Source organism: Pituophis catenifer, unplaced genomic scaffold (assembly GCF_029215685.1).
Source record: "Pituophis catenifer annectens isolate HBS135680 unplaced genomic scaffold, rPitCat1.0.hap2 SCAF_1, whole genome shotgun sequence".
NCBI classification, from domain to species: domain Eukaryota; kingdom Metazoa; phylum Chordata; class Lepidosauria; order Squamata; family Colubridae; genus Pituophis; species Pituophis catenifer.
The window spans coordinates 55,029,110-55,053,581 of record NW_027256881.1 but is presented as its reverse complement, the minus strand read 5'-3'; the positions used below and the strand labels follow the sequence as shown (position 1 = coordinate 55,053,581).

The window sequence follows — 24,472 nt, the reverse complement described above, 5'->3', positions numbered from 1 at the left end:
GGTCTTCCGGGTGCGCTTCAAGGTTTTGGTTACCACCTTTAGAGCGCTCCATGGCATCGGACCGGGGTATCTACGAGACCGCCTTCTGCTACCAATAGCCTCTCACCGACCAGTACGCTCCCATAGAGAGGGGCTCCTCAGGGTGCCGTCGGCCAAACAGTGTCGACTGGCGGCCCCCAGGGGGAGAGTCTTCTCTGTGGGGGCACCTACCATCTGGAACGAGCTCCCCCCAGAGATACGGAAGATCCCGGACCTGCGCACGTTTCGCCGTGCTCTCAAAACTTTTCTATTTCAGCAAGCTGGCCTGGCCTAACTCCCCTCTTTTAAATTCTTAAATTTTAAATATTTGAATTCGTGATTTTATAAATTGGGTGTTTTAATCTGTGTTTCGGCCGAAATATTTAATAATTTTAAGGGATTTTTAATATTTGTATTGTCTGTATTTTATCTTGGCTGTTCACCGCCCTGAGTCCTTCGGGAGTAGGGCGGTATAGAAATTTGATTAATAAATAAATAAATAAATAAATATACTTTGCAAAAGAAAGAAAGAAAAGTATTGTCTTCCATAAATCTGTTTAAATCACAATCTGAGCATTTTATATTCTATTGCTATTTTGATTCATTGGCAATCTTCAGTCTCAAAAGACTATGGTATCATGCTCTGGAAAGAGGTCCTAAAACAGCATCTGGTGTGACTAAAAAGGCCAATTCGAGAATGGCAATCCCTTCCACACTGAGGGCAGATACATTCTGTCCCCTGCCCAGCTCCCAGAGTTCGCTGGTTCCAGGACTGTCTCTTTGCCTCAGCCTGCCGAACAAGTGTCTCTTCCAATTGGAAAAGGCCATGCTGCGTCTTTAGCCTCCAAGCTGAACGATCAGAGGTCAAGGTTTCCCAGTCATTAATGTCCATTCCCAATGCCTTTAGATCCCTCTTGCAGATATCCTTATATCGCAGCTGTGGTCTATTTTAATATTTTGTCATAATTGTGTAGATAACAAGTTTGCCACCCTTATTTAATGGTTAATAGTATTAACATACATTAGCACATTTTCACTGCCTAAGTGAAGACCTAAGACTGGGAAACAATTCCATTTCTACCCATCCTAGAAACAAGAACTGTTTTAGCTCATTATTTAATACTCTAATTATGTTCTGCTTTGACCCACTCTCTTAAAACTAAGCCATTCTTAGTCTGGATTGATGAATTCCTTCTGTTTCAATTGGCTGAGAATTTTAATGCCTGGGTCCTGATTGGATGAAAATTTAATGGGGGAAGGAAGGGTGTTAATAGCTCCTCCCCAGAAAACATTGTGCTCCACACTGAAGGAAGAAGTCAGTCTGAGGAGGAGATTTTTGATTGGCTAAAAAAGGCGGTGACCCCCTCTTGTTTTCCCTTTCCCATGTAGGGTACTTAAGTCTGAGGTAAATGTAGCATGCAGGAAGTTTCCTGTTTTCTTAATAACTACATGCTGCTAAATATGAATCTTTGTTAGTCTTTGGCTCAAAGACCCTCTGGAGGAAAAAAATAAAATAAAACTAAAAATCACAGGCCTGATTTGAGTATTTCAAGCTCTTTACTGTGACAAATATCTTTATTATTTGAGGAAGGCTGCCATTTAATGTGTATTTTTAGGGAGGAAGGTGCCATTTCTAAATATTTCTGCTGCTTTCAACACTTTTATTTTCTACAGGGTGAATACCAAGTATGAATATATTTTCCTCTGTAAAAAATTAAAGAGAGCCTGTTTTTTTTAAATCCCCTTAAGGTATTTGAGGTAAGGGGAATTCTAGGATGTCATATTTATAAATAATACAAAATAAATAATAATAAATAATAAAAAAGGATTAGGTCCCTTTGCATGTGTGTTAGGCCATCTTTTGAAATAATCTGTATGCGTTTAGGAAATAACCACAAGCAGCAAGCTGCATCCCCAGAGGCCCTCAAAAGCCTAAAAGATACAAGTTAATACATTTTACAGTTAGTTTTTTTTTTAAATAACTAGTTATTAGTCCAATACTTTGAAACCCACTTGAAAAGGCAAACAATGGTTTTTCAAATCAGCAGCCATAAAAATGGTACAGGGTGAAATTCTTTTTTTATCAATCCTATGAGGATACATTACTTTGTAGTATATTTTCATGATATATATCCCAGGCAAATACACTTTCCTCGCACTTTTTTTTTCTGCTGAAGGATTTAAATGGAGCTAGAAAGATGATTAGAAAAATAAATTGTCACTGAGAATGTCTTATTTCATTCACATGGGATTTAGTTGGAATAGAACAAAAGTGTTCTGTAATAAAGGCAAGGTCTTACTTTGGGGAGTGCATTTCTGACTTAGTAATGTCATTTTAATACTGTTGATAGCCTTTTTGCTATCTTTTTGCTTCTAAATTTTGTTTAATTAATATTAACACAGAAATGAGAACCTTTGCCTTTTAGAAAGTTAATAAACTACACTTCCCAGTTTTTAGTTCCAAATCACGTTAGGGAAGTTACCTGTTCTTTTTCTGAAATTAAGGTACAGAAAAGTTTACTGCAGTATGAAAGACCTCAAATTAGAAAAGGAAGAGAGAAAGAGAGGGTATAAAAGGAGAAGTTTTTGCTTTTTACTGGATAAGAAACATTTACATATTTATCATGTTTTTAATCTGTAGGCTTTCAATTACCCAGTGGTACAGTTTCATTGTCAGGATATGAGGTAAGCAGCACACCCTGGTGTTATTCATTTGATTCTAGATAAAATATTCCTAAATACCTACTATTTTCATTTCACCTCAGAAATTAAGACATAAGGAAGTAATTCAAGAACAGAATTAAAAGTTTTACATGCTATGATTTAAAGGATTTTCTGGTAAAAAAGACAAGAGATTAGTTATGTGATTTCCTTAATGTGATTTCCCCATGTATTTTACTTTGGTCAATAGATATCTCAGAACAAAAATCTGTCAACTTTCTTTTCCTTCCAAAACCACTAAGAATCTATCCCAAGCATTAGTTTTGGGCCATGACAACATGTAGACTTAATCATCACCCTAGCCCTAACCCTAGGTTCATTTTTAGTTTAAAAAGGGATTTTCCCATGTAATTTATTGTGGTCCACAAACAACTCCGAACAAAAAGCTGTCAATTTTCCCTTCCTTCAAAAACCTCAAGGAATCTATCCTGAGCATTACTTTTTGGCCATGACACCATGTAGAACTAACACTAACCCTAGCCCTTACCCTAAATTCATTTTTAATTCAAATGGGATTTTCCCGTGTATTTTTCTGTGGTCCATAAACAACTCCGAACGAAAAGCTGTCAACTTTCCTTCCAAAATCTCTAGGAATATATCCCTAGCATTATTTTTTGGCCATGACACCTGATAGATCTAACCCTAGTCCTAACTGCAAATCCATTTTTTGTTCAAAGGAGATTTTCCCATGTATTTTATTGTGGTCCATGAAAAACTCTGAAAGAAAAACAAACTTTCCTTTACTTCCAAAACTTCTAGGAATTTAGAGTTGTTTGTGAACCATAGTAAAATACATGGGAAAATCCCATTTGAATTAAAAATGAATTTAGGGTTAGGGTTAGGGTTAGGTATACATGCTGTCATGACCAAAAACTAATGCTAGGAATAGATTCCTCAAGGTTTTTGAAGGGAAGGAAAAATGACAGCTTTTAGTTCGGAGTTGTTTGGTGGACCACAATAAAATACAGGGGAAACTCCCATTTGATTAAAAATCTCAGCAGCCAGAAAAACTAATACCATCCTGGGTTGTATAAACAGAGGCATAGATTCAAGATCTCGTGAAGTATTAGTGCTGGTTTACAAAACTGTTATAAGACCACACATGGAATACTGCAACCAGTTTTGGTCACCATACTACAAAAAAGATGTTGAGTCTTTGGAAATAATTCAGGAAAGAGCAACTAAGATGATCAAAGGCCTGGAGATTAAATGATATGAAGAACGGCTGCAGGTTTGGGGTCTGGCTAGTCTAAAGAAAAGAAGAATTAGGGGTTACATGATAGTAGTATTCCAGTATTTGAGGGGCTGCCACAAAAAAGTGGGGGTCAATTTATTTTCAAAAGCACCAGATGGCTTTGAAATATAATCATGTAGAATTACCACCACCAAGAACACTGTATATATAAAATTCATTTGTTTGAAGTGGTGTAGGGTTTCCTGCCTAAGCAGGGGGTTGGACTAGAAGACCTCCAAGGTCCCTTCCAACTCTGTTATTCTATTAACTTCAATTATATTGTACTTTATGTAGAAAAATATGGAAAAGATATAACAATTGCTCATAGCATATGAATAAAGATATAGCATGTATGCATAGTGTATTTTTCATGATATCCTTTCTATAACTTTAATTTCAGCTAAGAATTTATTTTTATTTCAACAGGTGACTTCATTTAGGAAAATGAAACATAACCAGAGCTGCTGTCGAACACCTCCCACTATTACCATCCATGTAAAACCAAGTGAATCTAAATCATATCAGCAAAAAAAGACACTTGCCCTTAAGCGCCCAAAATTTAAAGACTGCCGGGAGACCTCTGGAAAAAACATTAATCATAATATTAAGCCAAAACAGTCAAAAGGTTCATGTTTAATTATTCAGCGTCAGGAAATGACAGCTTTCTTTAAACTATTTGGTAGGTTTTTTTGTACATTAATAGTATGTTATATCTATGCATACACTCACACATGCATATAGTACATAGTTCTATATATCTCAATATACAATATGTATATTGATTATGTGCTATCAAGCCATTTATACACGCTTATATGAAAATAGATACCTAATATTTCCTATTTCAATAAAATATGCAAACTGATTGTATGTGCATGAGAAGTAACTCAGAAAATCTCACAAACTTAAAACTCTTCAGCACTCTGATTTTATTCTCATGGAAACCAAAATATAAATAAAAAATTCCTGGGCTTATAGAATTAACTGATAGTAATGACTGTTTCTTCAGCCTTCATATGTGTAGAAGTTGGAAATTAGATAAGGCTCATAAATCTATGTACTGTAAAGAAGTTTGCTTTGTGCTCATACCATTTTTCCCTTGGTTTTGGTTTTCTTTAAAGACAACATTTCTTCCCCCCCACCCCCCCCCAATAGCTGGTGACTTTATAGTCAAATCAGAACTTATGAAAAATATAATTTTATTGGTAAAAGGCTGTTTTCAAAGAATGTGTCCTGAGATTATAATTAGTTTGTCGTTGCTGCCTTATTTTACAGATGATGATTTGATACAAGATTTCTTGTGGATGGACTGTTGCTGTAAAATTGCAGACAAGGTAGACTTATTGCTTTTAAATCAGTATAACTTTAAAAATCAGAGGATTTACTGTATATTCTGTTGTCATCTACCAAACCCTATTGTTTCATGCTAATTTCAACTTAATAATTCAATTATTGTTTTAAATAACATAAAATTTAAAAATATTGTGATTAGATTTTATTTATTTATTGGTCAAATTTATATGCCGCTCTTTTTCCGAAGGACTTGGGGCAGCTCACAAAGGATTAAACCCATAGAACAGTAAAAATAAATTAATTTAGATTAATTAAAAATACAACAATTAAAACCCATATTAAAACCAAACTAAAAACACCCCGCAGGTCAGGCGATTTGTTTAAAAAGCCACGTCTTTAGATGTGATTGACTCACATAGATCAATATTTTAATAATACAAATCAACATTTTATAAATCTAAATAAAAATAATGTATTTATACCTCTTATTGAGATATAAATGAGAACATGGCCCTAATTCTTAATATACGCATACTGGACAGCAAAGAATTTGAGAGCAGCGGCTGTAGGTATTGGTATCCAATACAACACCACAGGATTGTGCAGAAAGTGACACACTGCATGGCATACTAACAATTTATGTGACAGGCTATTATGTAATTAGCAGCACTTTACTCTGCAGCACAAGGCCAGTAGCTGCAATTTATTGGCCTATTTTTCTCTATATCAGTTTTACATCGGTTTCCTGTTTTCTAAATTTCCAGTATAACTGAAAAATTACCTGATCCTTAATCTGTTGGTTAGGAGCAATATCTCTGGCCCTGCTTTATGTCCTATTAATGAGGTTAAGACAGTGAGAACATGAGTCAAGTTTCTGTGACAGAGCATGACTGAAAAATCCAATTTGAGGTGTGATTCACCTGAATTTTAAAACCATTCTGTGCTTGGCAATTAATTAAAAATAATGCTTTTTTTTGTTGATAATTTTTTTCTATTGATTTTATCAAATGACTTTTGTCATTTTTAGACCAAAGGGAAAAGAGGAACATTAATATTCTACTTTCTTTCAACAGTATCTTTTGGCAATGACTTTTGTTTATTTCAAGAGGGCTGGCTATAGTATAAACGAACACACCAGGCTTAATTTCTTTGTTGCTCTGTAAGTAACTCTAAACTTTATAGTTGTGATGAAAGTGCAAGAGAGAGAATTTATTATTTGAGAGAAGAGTAGATATAACAAAGCCTTACTGGCTCCAGTAAATAGAAATTTATATTTATACATTTACAAATATTTATAATTATATTTATAATATTTATATCTTGAAGCACCTTGGACTGATAGGCTGAAAGAAATTTAATTTGCAAAATGGTGTATGAACCCAGCTTGCTTGTCAAAACTAAGTAGAAGTGTGACTGATTTCTGCAGATTTCTAATATTTTAAAATGAAAGTTAAGAATGGAAATTTATATTTTATGTTCATAGAAAAAACCCAAAAAATATATAGTCGTGCTGTGTAATCTTGTCATGTAAAAAAAAAAAAAAAAAAAAAAAAGACCAGGGACAATAGAGCCCTATTAATTCTCTACCCAGAGTGGTTATCTAACTTTCAATTTCTTTTTCAATATATATTTTTGGGGTTCTATAGTCCAATGAGGTGCTTAAACTTCCTGATTTGAATAGGCTTCACATTTCACCTTAAGTACCGTATAAGGTGAAAACTTCATTTAATATTCTAAATCTTTAGATGACTTCTTCAGTGGGAAAAATTAATAAATGTTTACAATTCAAAAACAAACTTAATGAAAATTGTTCCTATCCCAAAACTAGAGACTACTAAAATTTTAGGAAAATAAGTACATTAGGCAATTATATATTTAAAACCCACTATTTGTGTTTTAAATACAGTATATAATTGCCTAATGTACTTATTTTCTATTTGGTCTGCTATTTGGACCAAGTAGTAATTTTGCTCAATTTGCTTCAATCTAAGTGAAAAGCTATGAAGTCAGATTTTGGCAGTAATTATAAGCTGAATTATCCAGATAACTTTAGTTCAGAAAATTGTGTGTGGTATGTGTGTGTACACACAATCATAAAACAAAATAGTCAAGAAAAAGGGATAAAATGTAAAATACAGAAGAATCAACAAATAATATGTCTTGGACCTTATGATTTCTAGTATATCATTAATTATAAATAACTAAATATATTTGTGGATTTATTCACTTATATATTTCTATATATTTACCCACATGGGCTGCAACAAATGAAAGATACCAATTCATATCTGACCAGATGGTATCTGACGCTACAACCATATCAAATGTAATATTGTACATCAAGGGGTAGCCAAACTTCATTACTGACTTCTTATCACTCAATGGTAAAGATGTTGAGATTACACTAACCTCATGAAAAGAAAAGAAAAAAATCAAAGACTCTATTTTTTTTCCTTTCAAAAGAGATGGGGTATGTGCACAAGTAAGCTATTGGAAAGAATTGCAGGCATCTATACTGCTTTCTTTCCTTCCCATCTGAGTTTTCCCTTAACACCAACACAGCAAGAATTGCCAATAAAGCTGCACCTTGGCAGAGGTATGGGAGTTTTGAAGCTCTGCAACCAATACTAAACAGAGTACAGCAGCCAAATGAAAAAAAGTGTTTCTCCTTTAGAAGCAGAGGATGATCCAAAAGGAGGAAAAGAAGTATAGAACCCCAGCAAGACAAAGCACCATGTAAAAAAGGTTCAAGAGCTCTACATGCTGGCTATTAAAAGACAAAGAAGAAATTTAACATTGGTATATGTTTGGTTTTTACAAAATACAACAGCTGCCCACAAAATACAACAGCTTCCCAACCCTTACGGGGAGATACAAAGAACCTGTTTGTCCAGGATCCTGAGTCTGGGTTAAGTCAATTTGGTACCGTTAAAAAAAAAGAATCTCTGAAAATATTGCTTTAAAAGACTAAAAATCACTATTAAGCTGTAGGCTAAGAATGTACCGGTATATCAATAACCATCAAGCAGAATTATAAACCATGAACAATTCAATTAACAGTGTTATCAGGTTGACTTTTAAGACATTAAATTATTCTAAATGTCAAAACCTACTCCCATATCTTAGTTATTTAATTATTCTTGCATTGAGGGTATCTGGTAAATAAATGTTTCTTAGTTGAGAAATGTTGTCAAGAAAGTATTGGTTTAGGTGAGGATCCAGTTTATTTGAACTGAACTGAATTTAAATTAACCACTGTTATTATGATTATTCTCTAATCACATAGTAAATATCATAAAAAGGGTTGAAAAAATCTATATAAATAAATACATTTCCCCCAACTTTCACAGAATATAGGTGCATGGGCCCTTTCCTGACAGCCACAAATGATAGAAATTTCAGGAACAGGTTTTAATGTTATTCTATGTCTTTCCCAAACCCCTGTAATTGAAGAACCCATAAAGTCATTCTTTGACTGGATGGTGTAGCTGTCAAATAAGTACCCACTCCTCCTGTTTACATTTGCCAGTTTCCATTTATATTTATATTTATTTTATATTTTATATTTTATTTAATTTCTATACCGCCCTTCTCCCGAAGGACTCAGGGCAGTGTACAGCCAGAAATAAAACCATAACAATGTAAGAATTAAAAGCAATTAAAACAATTAAATAAATTGGCCAAAAACTCTAATAAAACAACCCATTAAAATAGTTAGGCAAGTTATAGAAACTTCGGCAGAAGATTTACAATGCATTGGTTAAAAAAGTGGAACTCTTTCTGAGGGACTAGCAAAATTCACTATTACCCCAATTGCTTTGGATTTAAGATGAATATTTCTAAGACAAATCCAGAAAAGTACTATGTAGCCATATCATAGGGCTCTGCAAATCTGTCAAAAGAGATGCTTTGCAATACTCAGGGGTATTTGAATCAGTAAAACAGAAACATCTTTTTCCAGGTTTCCTTGGCTGTTTCATGAATTCCAGTTTCTAACTCTGCCTGTATTGTTGAAACATTTATTTAATTTATTTATTTATGCACATTCATATCATATTTTGATAAAAAGAGATAAAATATGAAATAAAAAATCTAAAATATTATATATGTATGTCTAGATTACAGATATAATTTTTACTTCATTTGTCACAGCCAGGAAATCAACAGTCTCCATTATAGCCTGTATTTTGGCATTGTCAGTATATGTTGACTAGATTGGTTTTTGGCCCCACAGGCACAATTTAATGATGGTATTTTTCCCCAGGTATGGAGGACGTCAGTCATCTACCATGGCCACTGTGCAAATTCAGTTCAGTGTTGTCCATATTGCATGGGGTTTAGCACATCCAGGTGTTTTTTTCAAAATGCAAGGCAAACTTCAACATTATGGGGAGCAATTTTATTTTACATATTGTATATATCAAAATCATCTTCTACAAGTACTTTAGCAATAGAAATAGCTGGATAGCTGGATCTCAACCTGTTTGGCTCCAGGCAGGCTACATCTTTCAGTATTGGTAGCTGAGAGTTATAAGTAATCTTCAGATATTTGTGATTTGTGAGGACTGGGCATGGAAGCAACACAGCCAGAACAAGGGCTTAACTCCCTTTACTGAGCCTTGTTAAGAGGGGCGGGGCACCCTCCTCCCGAGTCGTTGGGTCACCCTGTGCTGATCCTTCCTCCTTTCCATTCTCCATGCTTGGGGATCAGTGGGGAAGGTAATTGGTCGTTGTTGGAGCTCCATCGCTCCTCTGCTCCACTGCCTGCCCTCTCCTCCCCCTTCACTTGGTCCTCCTGCACCCTCTCTCCTTCGCTGGCAATACTTCTCAAGTCCAAGGGACCCAGGACTGCCTCGTCCTGCTCCTCCGGTCATGCCTCTGGAGCCAGAGAGGCTGCACCATCTTCCTCCATTGGCTCTAGCTTCGTTTTATCCTCCTCCTTGGAACCAGGTTCCAACGGGACCATGACAAGAGGGCCACATTTTTTCATCTTACTTCTGGGAGTTGTATGTGGCTCAAAAGAGGTAGCCAATATGTGGGAGTACTTCTGTTTTGAACAAAAAGTTTTTATTATTTTTTTAAATTCAAACAAATAACATTTTCACTTATCTATTTAAACATTTGTAAACCCAACCTTCAACCCCCACTTCCCACCCCCCTCCCCCGACTTCCCAGAAGAAAAACAGGGTATAAATTTTACCAAACATACGCTAAAATATGCTAAATTAATGCAAGACTTAAAACTCCCTAGACCCCTTAACTCCCCTTCTACAGATTATTCATCAACCTCCCTTTAAACTCAAAATAACATATAATCCTTTAGCCCTAAGAGTTTTAAAAACCATTAACAAACACTAATAAATCATTCAAAACCTAAAAATCTCATAATACATCTGTAAAATATTCTTAGTTCATTTACTTAATCATTTTACTCTTCCTCCTACTTTTGTTCTCAAAATTCAAATATTTTTAAAAATCTTAATACAACAATAATTAAACTTTAATTAATCATTAATTAAACTCTTAATTCATTTACTTAATTATTATAATTAATCATTAATACATCAATAGTTAGACCAGAGAAAGTTAATCTTCCATTCTTTCTTTCTTTCTGTATTTTTTCCAGTCTTTCTTCCTCCCTCCTACTTTTATTTTGAGGAGGTTTTGAATTTTAACTGGGGATTGATGTATCTTTAAAACTTGTCCCTTTCTTGGAACCATTTCCTCTGATTTAGAGCCCCCATATCGACTCTTCTTGCTTATATAATCAGTCAGTTCATAGAACGAAGAATTAACTCGATCAGTTTGCAAAGAAAAGTCCAGTTGTTGCATTTCAATTAATTGTGTGAAAGCCTCTGCCAAATCTTCTTTATCCTCCGAAACCTCATAGGGCTGGTCAGTTTCTTCTTCTTTCTGCTCCAAATTATATTTTTGAAAAGTTCTGTCAGTTAGTTCCAAAAGGGCAGAAAGAAAGTTTGAAGATTCTTGAGAGCCAGCCAGTTCCAGCTTCTCTGTTTTAGTCAAAATGTCTCCTACATTGTCATTGTGCTTTCCTTCAAAAACATCCTCAGTTGCTTTTATATCCTCCACCGGTTCTATAAATTTTTGTTCTATGATTGCTGTTAGGTTATTAATAATTATAATTTGGTTATTCATGGCTTCCTTTATAAATTCTGTAAGGTCTCTAAAAAAAACCTCTTGGCTCTGTGACTCAGTTCTCTGTGTCATTTCTGACACCATTAGAGAGCCTCCACCACTTTCAGGAACTCCTTGCTTGTAAGCCATATTATTTTAAAAGAATTTTTCTTTTCACAGCCATAAAATCTCTTGAACAGCTTTCTCAGATTTATTTGTAATTTATCAAGCAAGATAGTCTTTTCTACACCCAGCTCTCAAATCCCAGCAGTTTAAATCCAGTCTCTGAACACAAATCTGTTAACAAGCACTTTCATTTCTGACTTCCCACAACGAAGACTCCATTTCCACCTCCAGCTCAGCAAAATCAAGTAGAAACAATGTATCCCAGGAGTTAAGCATATACTTGCAAAAGCTTGTTCTCCTGCTTCCGTTCTGTCTGCTTTTGAAATCAGTTAATCTTCTTTTTGACAGCAGAGTCGGTCACCGGTGTCTGGCTCCATTTAAACGGAGTCGCTACGGATCCGGAGCTTCAGTGGGCTGAGCAGGGAGCTCTCACCCTCCAAGCCCCTGGAATTACTCCAGGGGCTTCCGGGGAGCTCTACCCTCGCCCACCGGCTCTCCTCTCCTTCTTCTCCCGAAGGAGAGGTTTTTAAGCCGTCTGACAGCTGATTAGCGCTGTCAGAACGGCTCCACGGAATCGCGGGGCTGGCGGTCCAAAAAGACCATCCGCGACGCCGGTGGTGCCAACCAGAAGCCCATGTGGGAATACTTCTGATTGTCCCAATAACAATGCACATTGACTCATGCAATTGTGCATCAATCCTATTTGTGTGGGGCTATTAAGCCATGCTGTGGCACAATACTCTGCTGCTGAATAAACCAAGTTCAGTGCAGGATGACTGTTCACATCTGTGACATTCACATGTACCCCCTGGATGGTGCTAAAGAAACAGTCACTTCAAGGTGAAACATCTGAAGCCTTGAAGATATGGCAGCCAGTTAATCTTAGTGATCTCCTGGCTATATCACATCATATCCTATGGTCAGCTCTGGTCAGTGCTTGGGAGACAGACTTAGCCCTTTGCCCTTTTTATGAGGGGTGCCTCAGGGTTTTACATCAAGCTATTGGATGAGGTCAAAATTAGTATGGAGTGTAGTATCATAAGTATACTGATGATATTCAGATGTACATCTCTACCACAGGCTGGATTAGTGATGTGGTTGAGGCAACTGGAGATTGTGAACGTCTGGAGGGGTTACTGTGAGAGTCTGGAAGAATGGGTAGTATACAATGTATGAAGGTGGAGTGGTGTTTCTAAATTTAATTTTTTACTTTTAAAAGAGTAACAGAAAAAGAACAAAACACAAAGATAATTATAATGGGTACATTCTCAAAGGAAAAAAATGCATAAAAGATGTTTTAAAAAGGTGAAAAATACAACAGAAAAAAGAAACAAAATATATCATTAGAAAAAATAACAGGTACAATTCTATATGTACTTAATGTAAACACAATTCAAGTGTTTATATTTTTATTTCTAATATATAACTATCATTCTTTTTTAACATACTATATTTTGTATAAATGAGTTTCACATGTCCATATAAAGTCTGTATCTACTGTATAATCTTCTCATAGGCGACAAGTGTAATCAGGTCTTCAATGCTATGAGTAAATGGGGCTATACTGTTTTTTCTTTTTATTGAAAAGTTTTACAAAAAGTTTACATATTCCCCCCCCCCTTCCCTACCTCAACCTCCCCCCTCCCCCCCTCCCCTTCCCAGAACAAATTACAGGATATAAACTTCAACAATCATAATCAATCCTAATCTAAACAATTATGACATTTCACATCTCTTGTTTCTTCAATTCCCTAATTACCCGCCTAGCTTTATTACTTAAAGACACACTAAATATCTATATAATCATTCATAACCTATCTGCAATTTCTTATTCCGATATTTGTTTTGAATATAATCTATCCACCTTCTCCAATCTCTTAAATATCTTTCATTTGAATGATTCTTCAGGTACGCCGAGATTTTTGCCATTTCCGCTAGATTTATAACTTTCATTGTCCACTCTTGGATTGTAGGTAAATCTTGCTTCTTCCAATATTGTGCCACCAACAGTCTTGCTGCAGTTATTAAATTCAAAATCAATTTAGTCTCTATAACTGTACAGTCCGTAACTATACCCAAAAGAAACAGCTGTGGTGTAAATTTCAACCTCTTTTTAAGAATATTTTGTAAAATCCACCAGATTTTAATCCAAAACGCTTTAACCTTTTTACATGTCCACCAAATGTGAAAATAAGTAGCATCCTCACAATTACATCTCCAACATTTTGGTTGTACATTCGGATACATACGAGATAACTTTTTTGGATCTAGATGCCATCTATAAAACATTTTATAAAAGTTCTCCCTTAAATTTTGCGCTTTGGTAAATTTCACATTTGTTACCCATATTTTCTCCCACGTTTCCATCATTATTGGCTGTTCAAAATTCTGCGCCCATTTTATCATACAGTCCTTAACTAGCTCTGTTTCCGAGTCCATCTCTATCAGTATATTATACAATCTTTTTATATGCATTGGGCTTTGATCTCTAATTTGTTTAATTAAATTTTCATCACTTTGTATAACACCAGTTTTCTGGTCTTTTCTCCATCTGGCTTGTAATTGTACATATTGAAACCATGTTTGAATTATTTTCTCCTCTTTCAACACATTCACAGATTTTAATTTTAATATACCTCCCTCCATAATGAGAATATCTTTATACGTAATTACATCCTGTCTACATTCTATACTTGTATTCTCTATTGCGTGCCTGGGTGCTGTCCATATAGATATTTTTTCATTTAACTTATATTGATATTTCTTCCAGACACGCAATAAAGCATTTCTCAGTATATGACTCTTAAATGCTCTGTCCACCCTTTTTTCATACACTAAATAAGCATGCCAACCATAGACCAGATCATACCCTTCAATATTCAATATCCTTCCATTTGTTAAATTAATCCAATCACTAATTGCTGATAAAACAGCTGCTTCATAGTACAATTTTAAATTTGGCATTTTCAGTCCTCCTCTTTCTCGTATGTCCTGCATTATTTTCAATTTTATCCTTGGTTTCTTACCTTGCCATACGAACTTATTAATACCTTTCTGCCACTCTTCCAGGTTGGCATCCTTTTTTAGTATTGGTATCATTTGAAAGAGGAACAAAAACCTAGGCAACACATTCATTTTTATAACTGCTATTCTACCCAACAAGGACAATTGTAGTTTTTTCCAATTATCCATTTCAACTTGTATTTTATGCCATATCAATTCATAATTATACTTATACAATTTACCATTAGAAGATGCAATATAAACTCCTAAATACTTGACTTTTTTAACTATTTCACATCCCGTTACCCTTTGTAACTCCTCTTTTTGATTAGCTGTCATATTTTTAACTATCATCTTTGTTTTTCCAATGTTTATCTTAAACCCAGATACTTGACCATACTGTTTTATTATATCAATCAAAACCTTTGCTGATTCCACTGGATGAGTTAAGGTCATAACCAAATCATCTGCAAATGCCCGTATCTTATATTCATAATCTCTAACTTTGATTCCCTTTATCCCATCTGCATTACGTATTTTATTTAACAGCAACTCCAAAGTTAATATAAATAATAATGGCGATAAGGGACATCCCTGCCTCGTGCCTTTTTCAATTTTAAAAGTTTCTGTCAAACTGCCATTAATAATTATCTGAGCTGTCTGTTCCTAATATATTGCTTTTATAGACTGCATAAAGCAATTCCCAAATTGCATCCTATTGACCACTCTCAATAAAAATTGCCAATCTAATCGATCAAAAGCTTTTTCCGCATCCAGAAATATAAGCACCGCAGGGATTTGGTTATTCCTTTCCAAATGTTCCAATATGTCAACAATTTGTCTTACATTATTTTTCATTTGTCTACCTTGTATAAAACCAGTTTGGTCAGCATGAATCGTCTTCTGCATTACTAACATTAACCTATTTGCCAATATCTTAGCAAATATTTTATAATCTGTGTTCAATAAGGATATAGGTCTATAATTTTTGGGTTGTGTCAAATCTTGATCTTCTTTTGGAATTAACGAAATAAAAGCTGTTTTCCATGAAGGTGGTACCCCTTCACCCAGCTGAATTCTATTGAATAATTCTTTAAGAGGTAAAACCATCTCCAATTGTAAATATTTATAGTACACAGCTGTTAATCCATCCGTACCAGGAGCCTTACCAGTTTTTAACTGTTTAATTGTTGAGAGGATCTCCTCCTCTGTTATTAATTGGTTTAACCGTTCTCTTTGTTCCTCTGTAACTATTGGAATATTCTGTCTATCCAAATATGTCTCTACCTCTACACCTTGTATTTTATCTGCAGTATACAATCTTGCATAAAATTCTAAAAATGCCTTTTTAATCATATTTTGGTGATACAGCTCTCTACCTTTATACTCTATTTTCTCTATGGTACGAGATTTTTGTTTTTTCCTCAGCATGTATGCCAACCATCTACCTGGTTTATTTGCATTACAAAAAGTATTATGTTTAGCATATTGTAGATTGGTTGCCACTTGGTCTGAAAGCATCATATTAAATTGCCCACGTAATAAACTGATCTCTTCTTTAATTTTCTTATCCCCTGGGTTATCAATTAACACCCTTTCTTTTTTCTTAATCTCTTCTTCTAATTCCCTCCTTTTCTCCACTTGTTTACGCCTATAAGCATTATTCATATTTATCAGAACTCCTCTCATATATGCTTTACTAGCATCCCATACCATATCCATAGATGTTCCCTTGTTCATATTAAAAACAAAAAATTCCTTCATTAGTTTTTTACATTCTATTACATTTTTCTCATATCTGAAAAGGTTTTCATTTAACCGCCAAGATCTCCTAACTCTTTCCCCACACTCCAGTTCCATCCAAACTGGGCTGTGATCAGTTAAAATTCTGGGACAAATCTTTATCTTCTTTACCCTGGAAAAAAAATCATTTGTAATTAATATAAAATCAATTCTTGAAAAGGATTGATGTCTATCTGAAAAAAATGTAAAATCTTGTTCTCTATAATTCCTTTCACGCCAGATGTCTCTTAATTCCATATCCTCCATCATATCAAAAAAAGTCTTAGGCAGTCTAGATCGCAATTTTGTAGATTGTACTATTCTTTTCTTATCAATACTAGGGTCTAACACTCCGTTCCAATCTCCCATCAGTATACATGAATTATAATCCCAATGTAATAATTTTGTATGTATCAACTTATAAAATTTCTCTTGCTGTTGATTGGGAGCATATATCCCCAATAAGAGTGTTTTCTTCCCTTCTATCATTATCTCAATTGCCAGAAATCTTCCTTGTTGATCTGCCTCAACTAATTTAGCCGTCAAATCTCTTTTCAAGTAAATCACTATTCCATTCTTTTTTTCCGGGGCTGATGCAACAAAATGTGTTCCCAATTTTGTATTTATTAAATATTTTTGGTCAGTTGTCCTTATATGTGTTTCCTGCAGGCATATTATTTCATTTTTAAATTGTCTCAAATGGTGAAATATTTTCTTCCTTTTTTGTGGTGAGTTTAAACCGTTAACATTCCAGGTTAAGAACCTAGAAGCCATCCTCAGAATCTCGAAGCTTGGCGAGAACCGCTTGATAATCCTCTTGGAATTTTCTTTTAGGTCTCGCCCCTCCCACAGCTTCTACACCAGCATTCACTTCTTGTGATAAAGCCTGCTCTTGTAACTTTTTTAACTCTTCAACTTTACGTTTAGTAGCTGCTCTGGTTTGTCTTTGATCTTTGCCTTCTTCTTGTTTTTCAACTATATCCCATGCTTGGACAGCACTTGAAAGTTGCAGTACTTCCTCCTGCATACTCATAGCTCCACCTTCCGATTGCTTCTGCAGATCCTCTTTTCTTCCCTCTGTCGCCTCTCTTGCTTTTTTGCCTCCTGGCACTGGTGGTTGTCCAGCCTTTAATATATTACTATAAAAATCTCTTGCTTTGTAAATTGTATTAAGGCGATATCTCTCTCCTGCATAATCCACTGATAATCCGACTGGGACTTCCCATCTGTATTGTACCTGTCGGTTCCTCAGCTCATCTGCCAGAAAAGCATATTCTTTCTTGGATTTCAGCATTTTGGGTGGTATTTCTTTAAATACTGCAACTTCTTGTCCTGCCACTTGCAACTTATTTTTGTAGGCAGCTTGTAAAATCTCATTTCTAATCCTTCTAGTAACAAAATAAATCACAACATCTCTTGGTAATTTCCTTTGTCTAGCTACCCATGAATTAACACGATAGATCCGATCCATTTGCCATTCGAGTTCACCTCTGGACACTCCTATAAATTGTGCCAGAGCATCTTCAAAGATCTCTTTCAGATTTTCCTTCGGGTTTTCTTTCAAGCCTCTTATTCTCACGGCAAATTCCATCATCTTATATTGTGTCAACAACATTTCAGCTTCTGTTTTGTCAATCTTAATTTGTGATTCCTCAACTTTACCATCTAAAATCTCATTAGCTTGAGCAACCTCATCAATTCTATCTTCTACATAACTAACATGTTTTGCCAGTCCCTGGAGTGCAAAGACTATATCTTCCCTTATATGTTGATTTCTTGTCTTAATTATGTCCTTCATTTCTTCCATTTGATCTGAGACTCCTTTAAATGCAAATGCAATGTCCTCTTTAAAACCTTCTTTGATTTCTTTCATGGCTGCCTGAAACATCTCAAGTGTTAACATTTGTGCTTGTGGTTGTAGCTGTGGTTGTAATTGAGCTTGTGTATCTGCCGGAGGCAAGAAGGTTTGCAACCTACTAGTTTGAGCTGGGGAACTTCCCGCACTCGCTGCTTTAGGCAACACCAATTTTGTCTGCTTTGAAGCCATTTTAAAATTACACAGTCTCAGGAACAGTTCTTATAGCCAGCGAGAAAAAATCAGAAAATCTTTAAGATCTTTAAATTTTAATTCCCAAAGTCCAGGATATAGGATTAAATCCAAAAAATTTTTTAAGCGGAGTTGTTAACTGGTAGGCATTAATGAGTTAACAAGCCTGTAACAACTTTCTTCTTAAGTTTCACTTTCGTCTCTTTGTCTTAACGAGCCAGCGCCATCTTCCCCTCCCTTTCCACTCCAGCTCCGCTCATATAGGCTCAAAAAGAAACGATGTTCAAAGGAATTAAAGTGTAAGTACTTGCAATTATGTAGTCTCCTGTTTTTGTTCTGCCTGCTTCAATTTTCTCTTTGCTATACTGTTTTTTCAATGCTGCAGTGTCAATCTTTTAGCCATAGTAAGGGCACAGGGACTCTATTTAGTTGTCAGATTGTCAAATTCCTTGTAGTAGATATGTAATTCAAGTGAATATTTTCCTCTGAAAATGTTAGCTTTTGTTAACACATCATATTTATATAATCCACTAGTTTATCCCAAAACTATGATGCCCTATTCATGGTCATACAGTAATCTCTTAATTTTACTGTTGCAATGCAAGACTGCTCTTGAAGACCCCCCCCTTCCCTAGCCTGAAGGTTTAGCTGGTCCAGCATGCACTGGCAGGCTCAGTTCTGGTACTCCAGAGTTTCCCAATTTTGTATGCACTGTAGTGGCTCCCAGTCACCTTTCAAGTACAATTCAAAGTGCTGATTATCACCATTAAAGTCCTGAATGGTACAGGACAGTTTATTTGAGGATCTACTTCTCCTTGAGGCTGTCTATCCTGCTTACCAAATCTAAAAGAGTGTATGTGCTCCAGATCCCCTCTATTAAACAATGTCATCTGGTAAGACTTTGGAGGTGTTCCTTCTCTGTAGCGGCACCTGTCCTATGGAACAGTCTCTTGCCTGAAATCTGAAGAGCTTCCACTCTCTTGGTTTTCCATAAGGTCATAAAGACCTGACTCTTTCCACCAGGTGCTGGGCCAGGATGTGAACTCAACTAGTGTGGGTAGCTGGTTGTTATGATATCTTTATTAGAGTAGAATGGTTTTTAATTTTGTATTTGTGTTTCTACATATTTATATTGTTCTGATTGTTTCTAGTCTCCTAGGGTTATATTTGAAGATAGCAGCAATAGAAATCTTTTCAATGCATATATAAGAGAAATATCAATTAGAAATATCAAAGCCAGATATTTTAACTTGATTTGCATTCAGCATTGTTTCTATATTCTGAAACTGCAAAACTTTCATTTCTTTAAAAAGCTGAGATTTTCAGGATGCCTGAATTTCTATTTCTGTATTTTGGCTTTTGATTTTCTTTGCGCATATAGTTCTGAGTTTGGTACTCTGAATATTAAGTTAAGATAAGCAAATGTCAGAAATGATAATCTATTTTTCTAATATGAAATATAAGCTTAGGGATGTTTGTCCAAACTAAATTGTTTTGAGCAATCTGCAATGACATGGGAATGGGGGTAAGGAAAAAAGATGGGAGACAGTGGTAAACATTTGATTAAAGTTATGTTTAATTGTCATATACATATTATTGTAGATACCTTGCAAATACAGTTGAAGAAGACGATGAAGAGTCAAAATATGAGATTTTCCCATGGGCTTTAGGAAAAACTTGGAGAAAACTCTTCCCAGATTTCTTATCTCTGAGGGATGAACTGTGGAGTAAAATGGGTTATAGAGCTATAGTAAGCAGACGTTGCTGTGAAGAGGTAAGAAAAATATGTTTCATATTATTAAGAAAGAGGATAGGTAAATCTGTTTTCTAAAACAGCACCTTTCCTTGTTTTCAAGACTCTAGAATTTTTTTTAAAATACTGTCAAAATTATCTTTACTCACTTTAATTGCTAGTTGATACCATGTTTTCAATGCACTCTAATGAATAATTGACCTTTATTAGAGTGGGTATATGTTTTAAAAAAACATGATACTAGCACGTATTGGAAAATATGAAATAACCTATGGATACAGTGTACATTATATAATTAGATACTAGCTGTTTTTGTTACACCAGTTCACCAAACCTACTTCTTTGCGGTAAGCATCCTCAGTCATATTGAATAAGGCCCGCTACACTTGTATCATCCTCATACTTCACAATATATTTGGTGGCAAACCTAGCACAACAGTCATGGGTCAACAGGATGAACAACAGCGGACTTAGGACACAGCTCTGAGGAGAACCTGTGCTCAAGAAAATGGTGTTAGAAATATTAGTCCCAACTTGTACATACTGGGGCCTATCAATAAGAAAATCAGGAATCCAGTTGCACAAATCCTAAAAGGCCCAATTTGTCTAATAGATGGTGAGGAATGATTGAATTAAATGCTGAACTGAAGTTGACAAACAGCATTCGCAAATGAGTGTTTCTTTCCTCAAAGTGCGCCAAGCTTAGATGGAGAACAGAAGAAATAGCAGAGCGATTTGGACGGTAAGCAAACTGAAGCGAGTCAAATGCTGCAGGGAGGCTGGATAAAATAATGTCCTTTATCAGCCTCTCAAAACATTTCATAATGATGGATGTAAGTGCAACTGGACAGTAATAATTGCATTAAGTTTTCCACTGCTTCTGCCAAATGACTCTATTTTTTACTGTTCCTATTACTTCCTAATAAAGATTCATTATTTTGACCATATTACTAATGAAGAAGTGCTCCAAAAATGTTTCAGGATGAAAAACACTCCAACTTGCAGGTCTTGTTTTCCATGCAGAGATTATGACCTGGTGAAGAACATTCATGGAAAACTTAAAAGACTCTAAACATCACATGGGAAGAGACTGAAGTACTTGCCCAAGCCCGAAATTGCTGGAGATCCCTTGCTTCCCTATATGCTACACAGCACAGGAAGATCTAATGCTAAAAAAAAAAAAAAAAAAAAAAATACCCTTGGGAAATGTGCTATTTTGCCGACAGGTAATCCTCAGGTTACAAATGTAATAGAGCCTGCCAATTACATTCATAACCGGAGGATTCGTTAATTGGATCACATTAAATGAATGTGATTCCATCCTGCTTTCCACAACACATTCATTAATCGAATGCACAGGTCGTTAAGTGCACATGAGGTATCCCAGAATTGGGGCATAGTGCTGGAACAGGCCACTTACTTTCAACCACCCAAGGTCTCCCCCGCCCACTGAGATATCTCATGCTCTGCTTACAATCCCCTGGGGTACCCATAGTTGCTTCCTCTCCCCATCCTGTCCCGCCAGGTCTCCACAGGCGCACTGGGCCAGTTTCCCAGCCCACCAGATTCCATTTGCTCCACCCCACCCCATTACCGATCATTCACTTATCTTTTGAAGATCTCCAGAGTTCCAGAACAGGCTGCCCCATGTGGCACAAAAGTGACCACCTTTTATTCAGATGCTGGTGAAGATGTCATAGATAGAGGGGTATGGAATGAAGCTGTCAGGATTGCCCTCACTGCTCCATGCAACCTCTTTTCTGCACTTTTGACTCTTTAGTTCAGATTTTTCTGAACATAGATGTAGCATTCATTTGAAAGTGGTATCTGCCCTTTCACTTTCTCTTGCTCTATACTTATTAGACCAATTTTGCTAATGAATAGCAATTTTTTGATGTTTTATAATTATGTTCTTGTTAATTAAGAAAATGAATCATGTCCACTAGCCTTTATAATTTCTGTGCACTGCTATATGATAGTTCTGATGCAGTCCTTTCTTAGATAAGTGTCTTTGATACAGGTAATGGCAATTGCTTCAACACATTATGTATGGCAGCGGGAACGGTCTCTTTACCATAGTGGAGCTATAAGAAACAGTTGCAGAAACAAAGTACAGTTACCTCGAGGACCCAATGCCACACCTGTAGACTGTTCACTTTGTGGGAAAAAAACACGATATATAAGGCTGGGATTATCATCTTCCTCCTCCACTGACACTCTGGAAATGATGGAGCAACATGTCATTCCTGGTTTGCTTGATCCAACAGATAAAATGCTCCTTGATCCATCTTATCAGTGTCACTCCCAAGGTAAGTTAAGTGAACATAGAAATAAAATATTGCTGTAATACTTAAACTTCTAGTCTAACAATAATCAAGAAGTCAAAAGGGCTGTATGTTTAAAGATCTCATATACCGTATTTTTCGGAGTATAAGATGCACCCTTTTCCCCCCTAAAAGGGGGCGAAAATTTAGGTGCGTCTTATACACCAAATGTAGCCCCTCCCATCCACTGGCCCCCACCCTTTGGCCTCTGCCTCCCAGCAACTTACCTCCTTGCAGCAAGCAGCAAGAAGAAACAGCCCATTTCAGCTTCAGCACAGCCTAATTAGCATAAGTTGATTGTCAGGTAGATGCCTCCCGACTCTCAGCTGTTTTGTGCAGGCCTGCTCAAAGCAGCAGCTCTGCTGCTTGTTGCAAGGAGGTAAATTGCTGGGAGCAGATTTTTTTTTTCTTGTGCTAATCAAGCTATGCTGAAAACGAAAATGAAAGTAAAGCAGGCTATTTGCTCTGTTGCAACTAGGCAAAATTGCTGGGAGGCAGAGGCAGATTTCATTTTCTTGTTTTCCTCACCAAAAAAGGTAGGTTTGTCTTATAGTCCGGAGCGTCTTATACTCTGAAAAATACAGTATGTCTCTCTTGCTGGCAATGTTTTGTGTCTACATGAAAACTATAGAGTGGGTTTAAACTTAATGAAAGAACATCTAATGCACCAAGAAATTAGAATTAATGAGCTGAAGGCAATAACAATAGAAAGTAGTCTAAGCAACTATATTTGTTGTTGTTAGTTGCGAAGTTGTGTCCGACCCATCGTGACCCCATGAACAGTGTTCCTCCAGGAACACTCCACTTCCTGTTCTCTACCATCCTCTGGAGTCCATTTAAGTTCAAAGCAACTATACAGTTCACTGGAAAGCCTTTAAAGTAAAAACTTTATTTTGCTAGCTGGTTTTTCACTCTATTATTCCTATTTATGTAATCTGTTCTGAATTACAGGTAGTTCTCAATTTATGAGCCCACAATTGAGCCCAAAATTTATGTTGTTACGTGAGAAATTTGTTAAGTGAGTTTTGCCCCTTTTTATGACTTTTCTTGCCAATTTCTTAAGTGAATCACTGCAGCTATTTATTTATTTATTTTATTATTCAAATTTCTATACCGCCCTTCTCCTTTCGGACTCAGGGCAGTGAACAGCCAAAATAAAACATTTATACATAAAGTACGATTAAAAATAGATTTAAAATAATTAAATTTGGCCCATAGTTTAAAATTTATCAATTTAAAATCCATATCAAAATTTAAAATCAACCATAAAATCATAAAATCAAGAGAGACCGGCTAACTGAAAGAGATGAGTTTTTAGGGCCCAACGAAAAGTCTGGAGGTCGGAGATCACTCGTATCTCTGGGGGTAGATTGTTCCAAAGGGTAGGTGCCACCACAGAGAAGGCTCTCCTCCTGGAGGTCGCCAGCCGGCATTGTCTAGCCGATGGCACCCTGAGGAGGCCCTCTCTGTGGGAGCGAACTGGCCGGTGGGAGGCTATTGGTGGCAGAAGGCGGTCCCGTAAGTACCCTGGCCCTAAGCCATGGAGTGCTTTAAAGGTGATCACCAACACCTTGAAGCTAAATTAGTTAAATTAGTAACACGGTTGTTAAGTGAATCTGGTTTCCTTATTGAGTTTGCTTGTCAGAAAGTCACAAAAGGCGATCACATGACTCCGGGACACTGCAACTGTCAAAAATGTGAGTCAGTTGTCAAGCATCCGAATGTAAATCACATGACCATGGAGATGTTGCAACAGTCGTGTGAAAAACGGCCATAAATCACTTTTTTCAGTGATGCAACTTTGAATGGTCACTAAATGAACTGTTGTAAATCGAGGACTACCTGAATACAAAAGCATGCTTGCTTATCCATAATGACACTCTAAGCACCCAAATACTTCCATTTTTTTGACAGATGACCGGCCTAGGAATGGGAAAAAAAGTAGTCGAGATAAATCCATGGACTGGTTTACTGGAAATGAAGAATAACAAAACTTAACAAGTTTCAAAATGAATAGCAAATTAAACACAAAATAC

The 24,472-nt window shown here is 36.0% G+C and overlaps 1 protein-coding gene across 1 annotated transcript; it reads left to right on the top strand.

The window, feature by feature from the left end:
• The first annotated feature begins 4,417 nt into the window (after positions 1-4,417).
• Positions 4,418-24,457, top strand: SPDYA (speedy/RINGO cell cycle regulator family member A). The gene is made up of 6 exons (XM_070949706.1): positions 4,418-4,652; positions 5,249-5,307; positions 6,340-6,425; positions 19,962-20,133; positions 22,133-22,421; positions 24,351-24,457. The coding sequence occupies exons 1-6, from the start codon at positions 4,418-4,420 to the stop codon at positions 24,422-24,424; spliced, it is 915 nt and encodes a 304-aa protein (XP_070805807.1). The 3' UTR covers positions 24,425-24,457.
• The last annotated feature ends 15 nt before the right edge of the window (positions 24,458-24,472 follow it).

Excerpts from the sequence above, each read along its gene's own strand:
- SPDYA (XM_070949706.1), top strand. The coding sequence starts at position 4,418 with ATGAAACATAACCAGAGCTGCTGTCGAACACCTCCCACTATTACCATC. Across the intron at positions 4,653-5,248 it reads AGCTTTCTTTAAACTATTTG|ATGATGATTTGATACAAGAT; the intron begins GTAGGTTTTTTT and ends CTTATTTTACAG. Across the intron at positions 22,422-24,350 it reads TTATCAGTGTCACTCCCAAG|ATGACCGGCCTAGGAATGGG; the intron begins GTAAGTTAAGTG and ends TTTTTTTGACAG.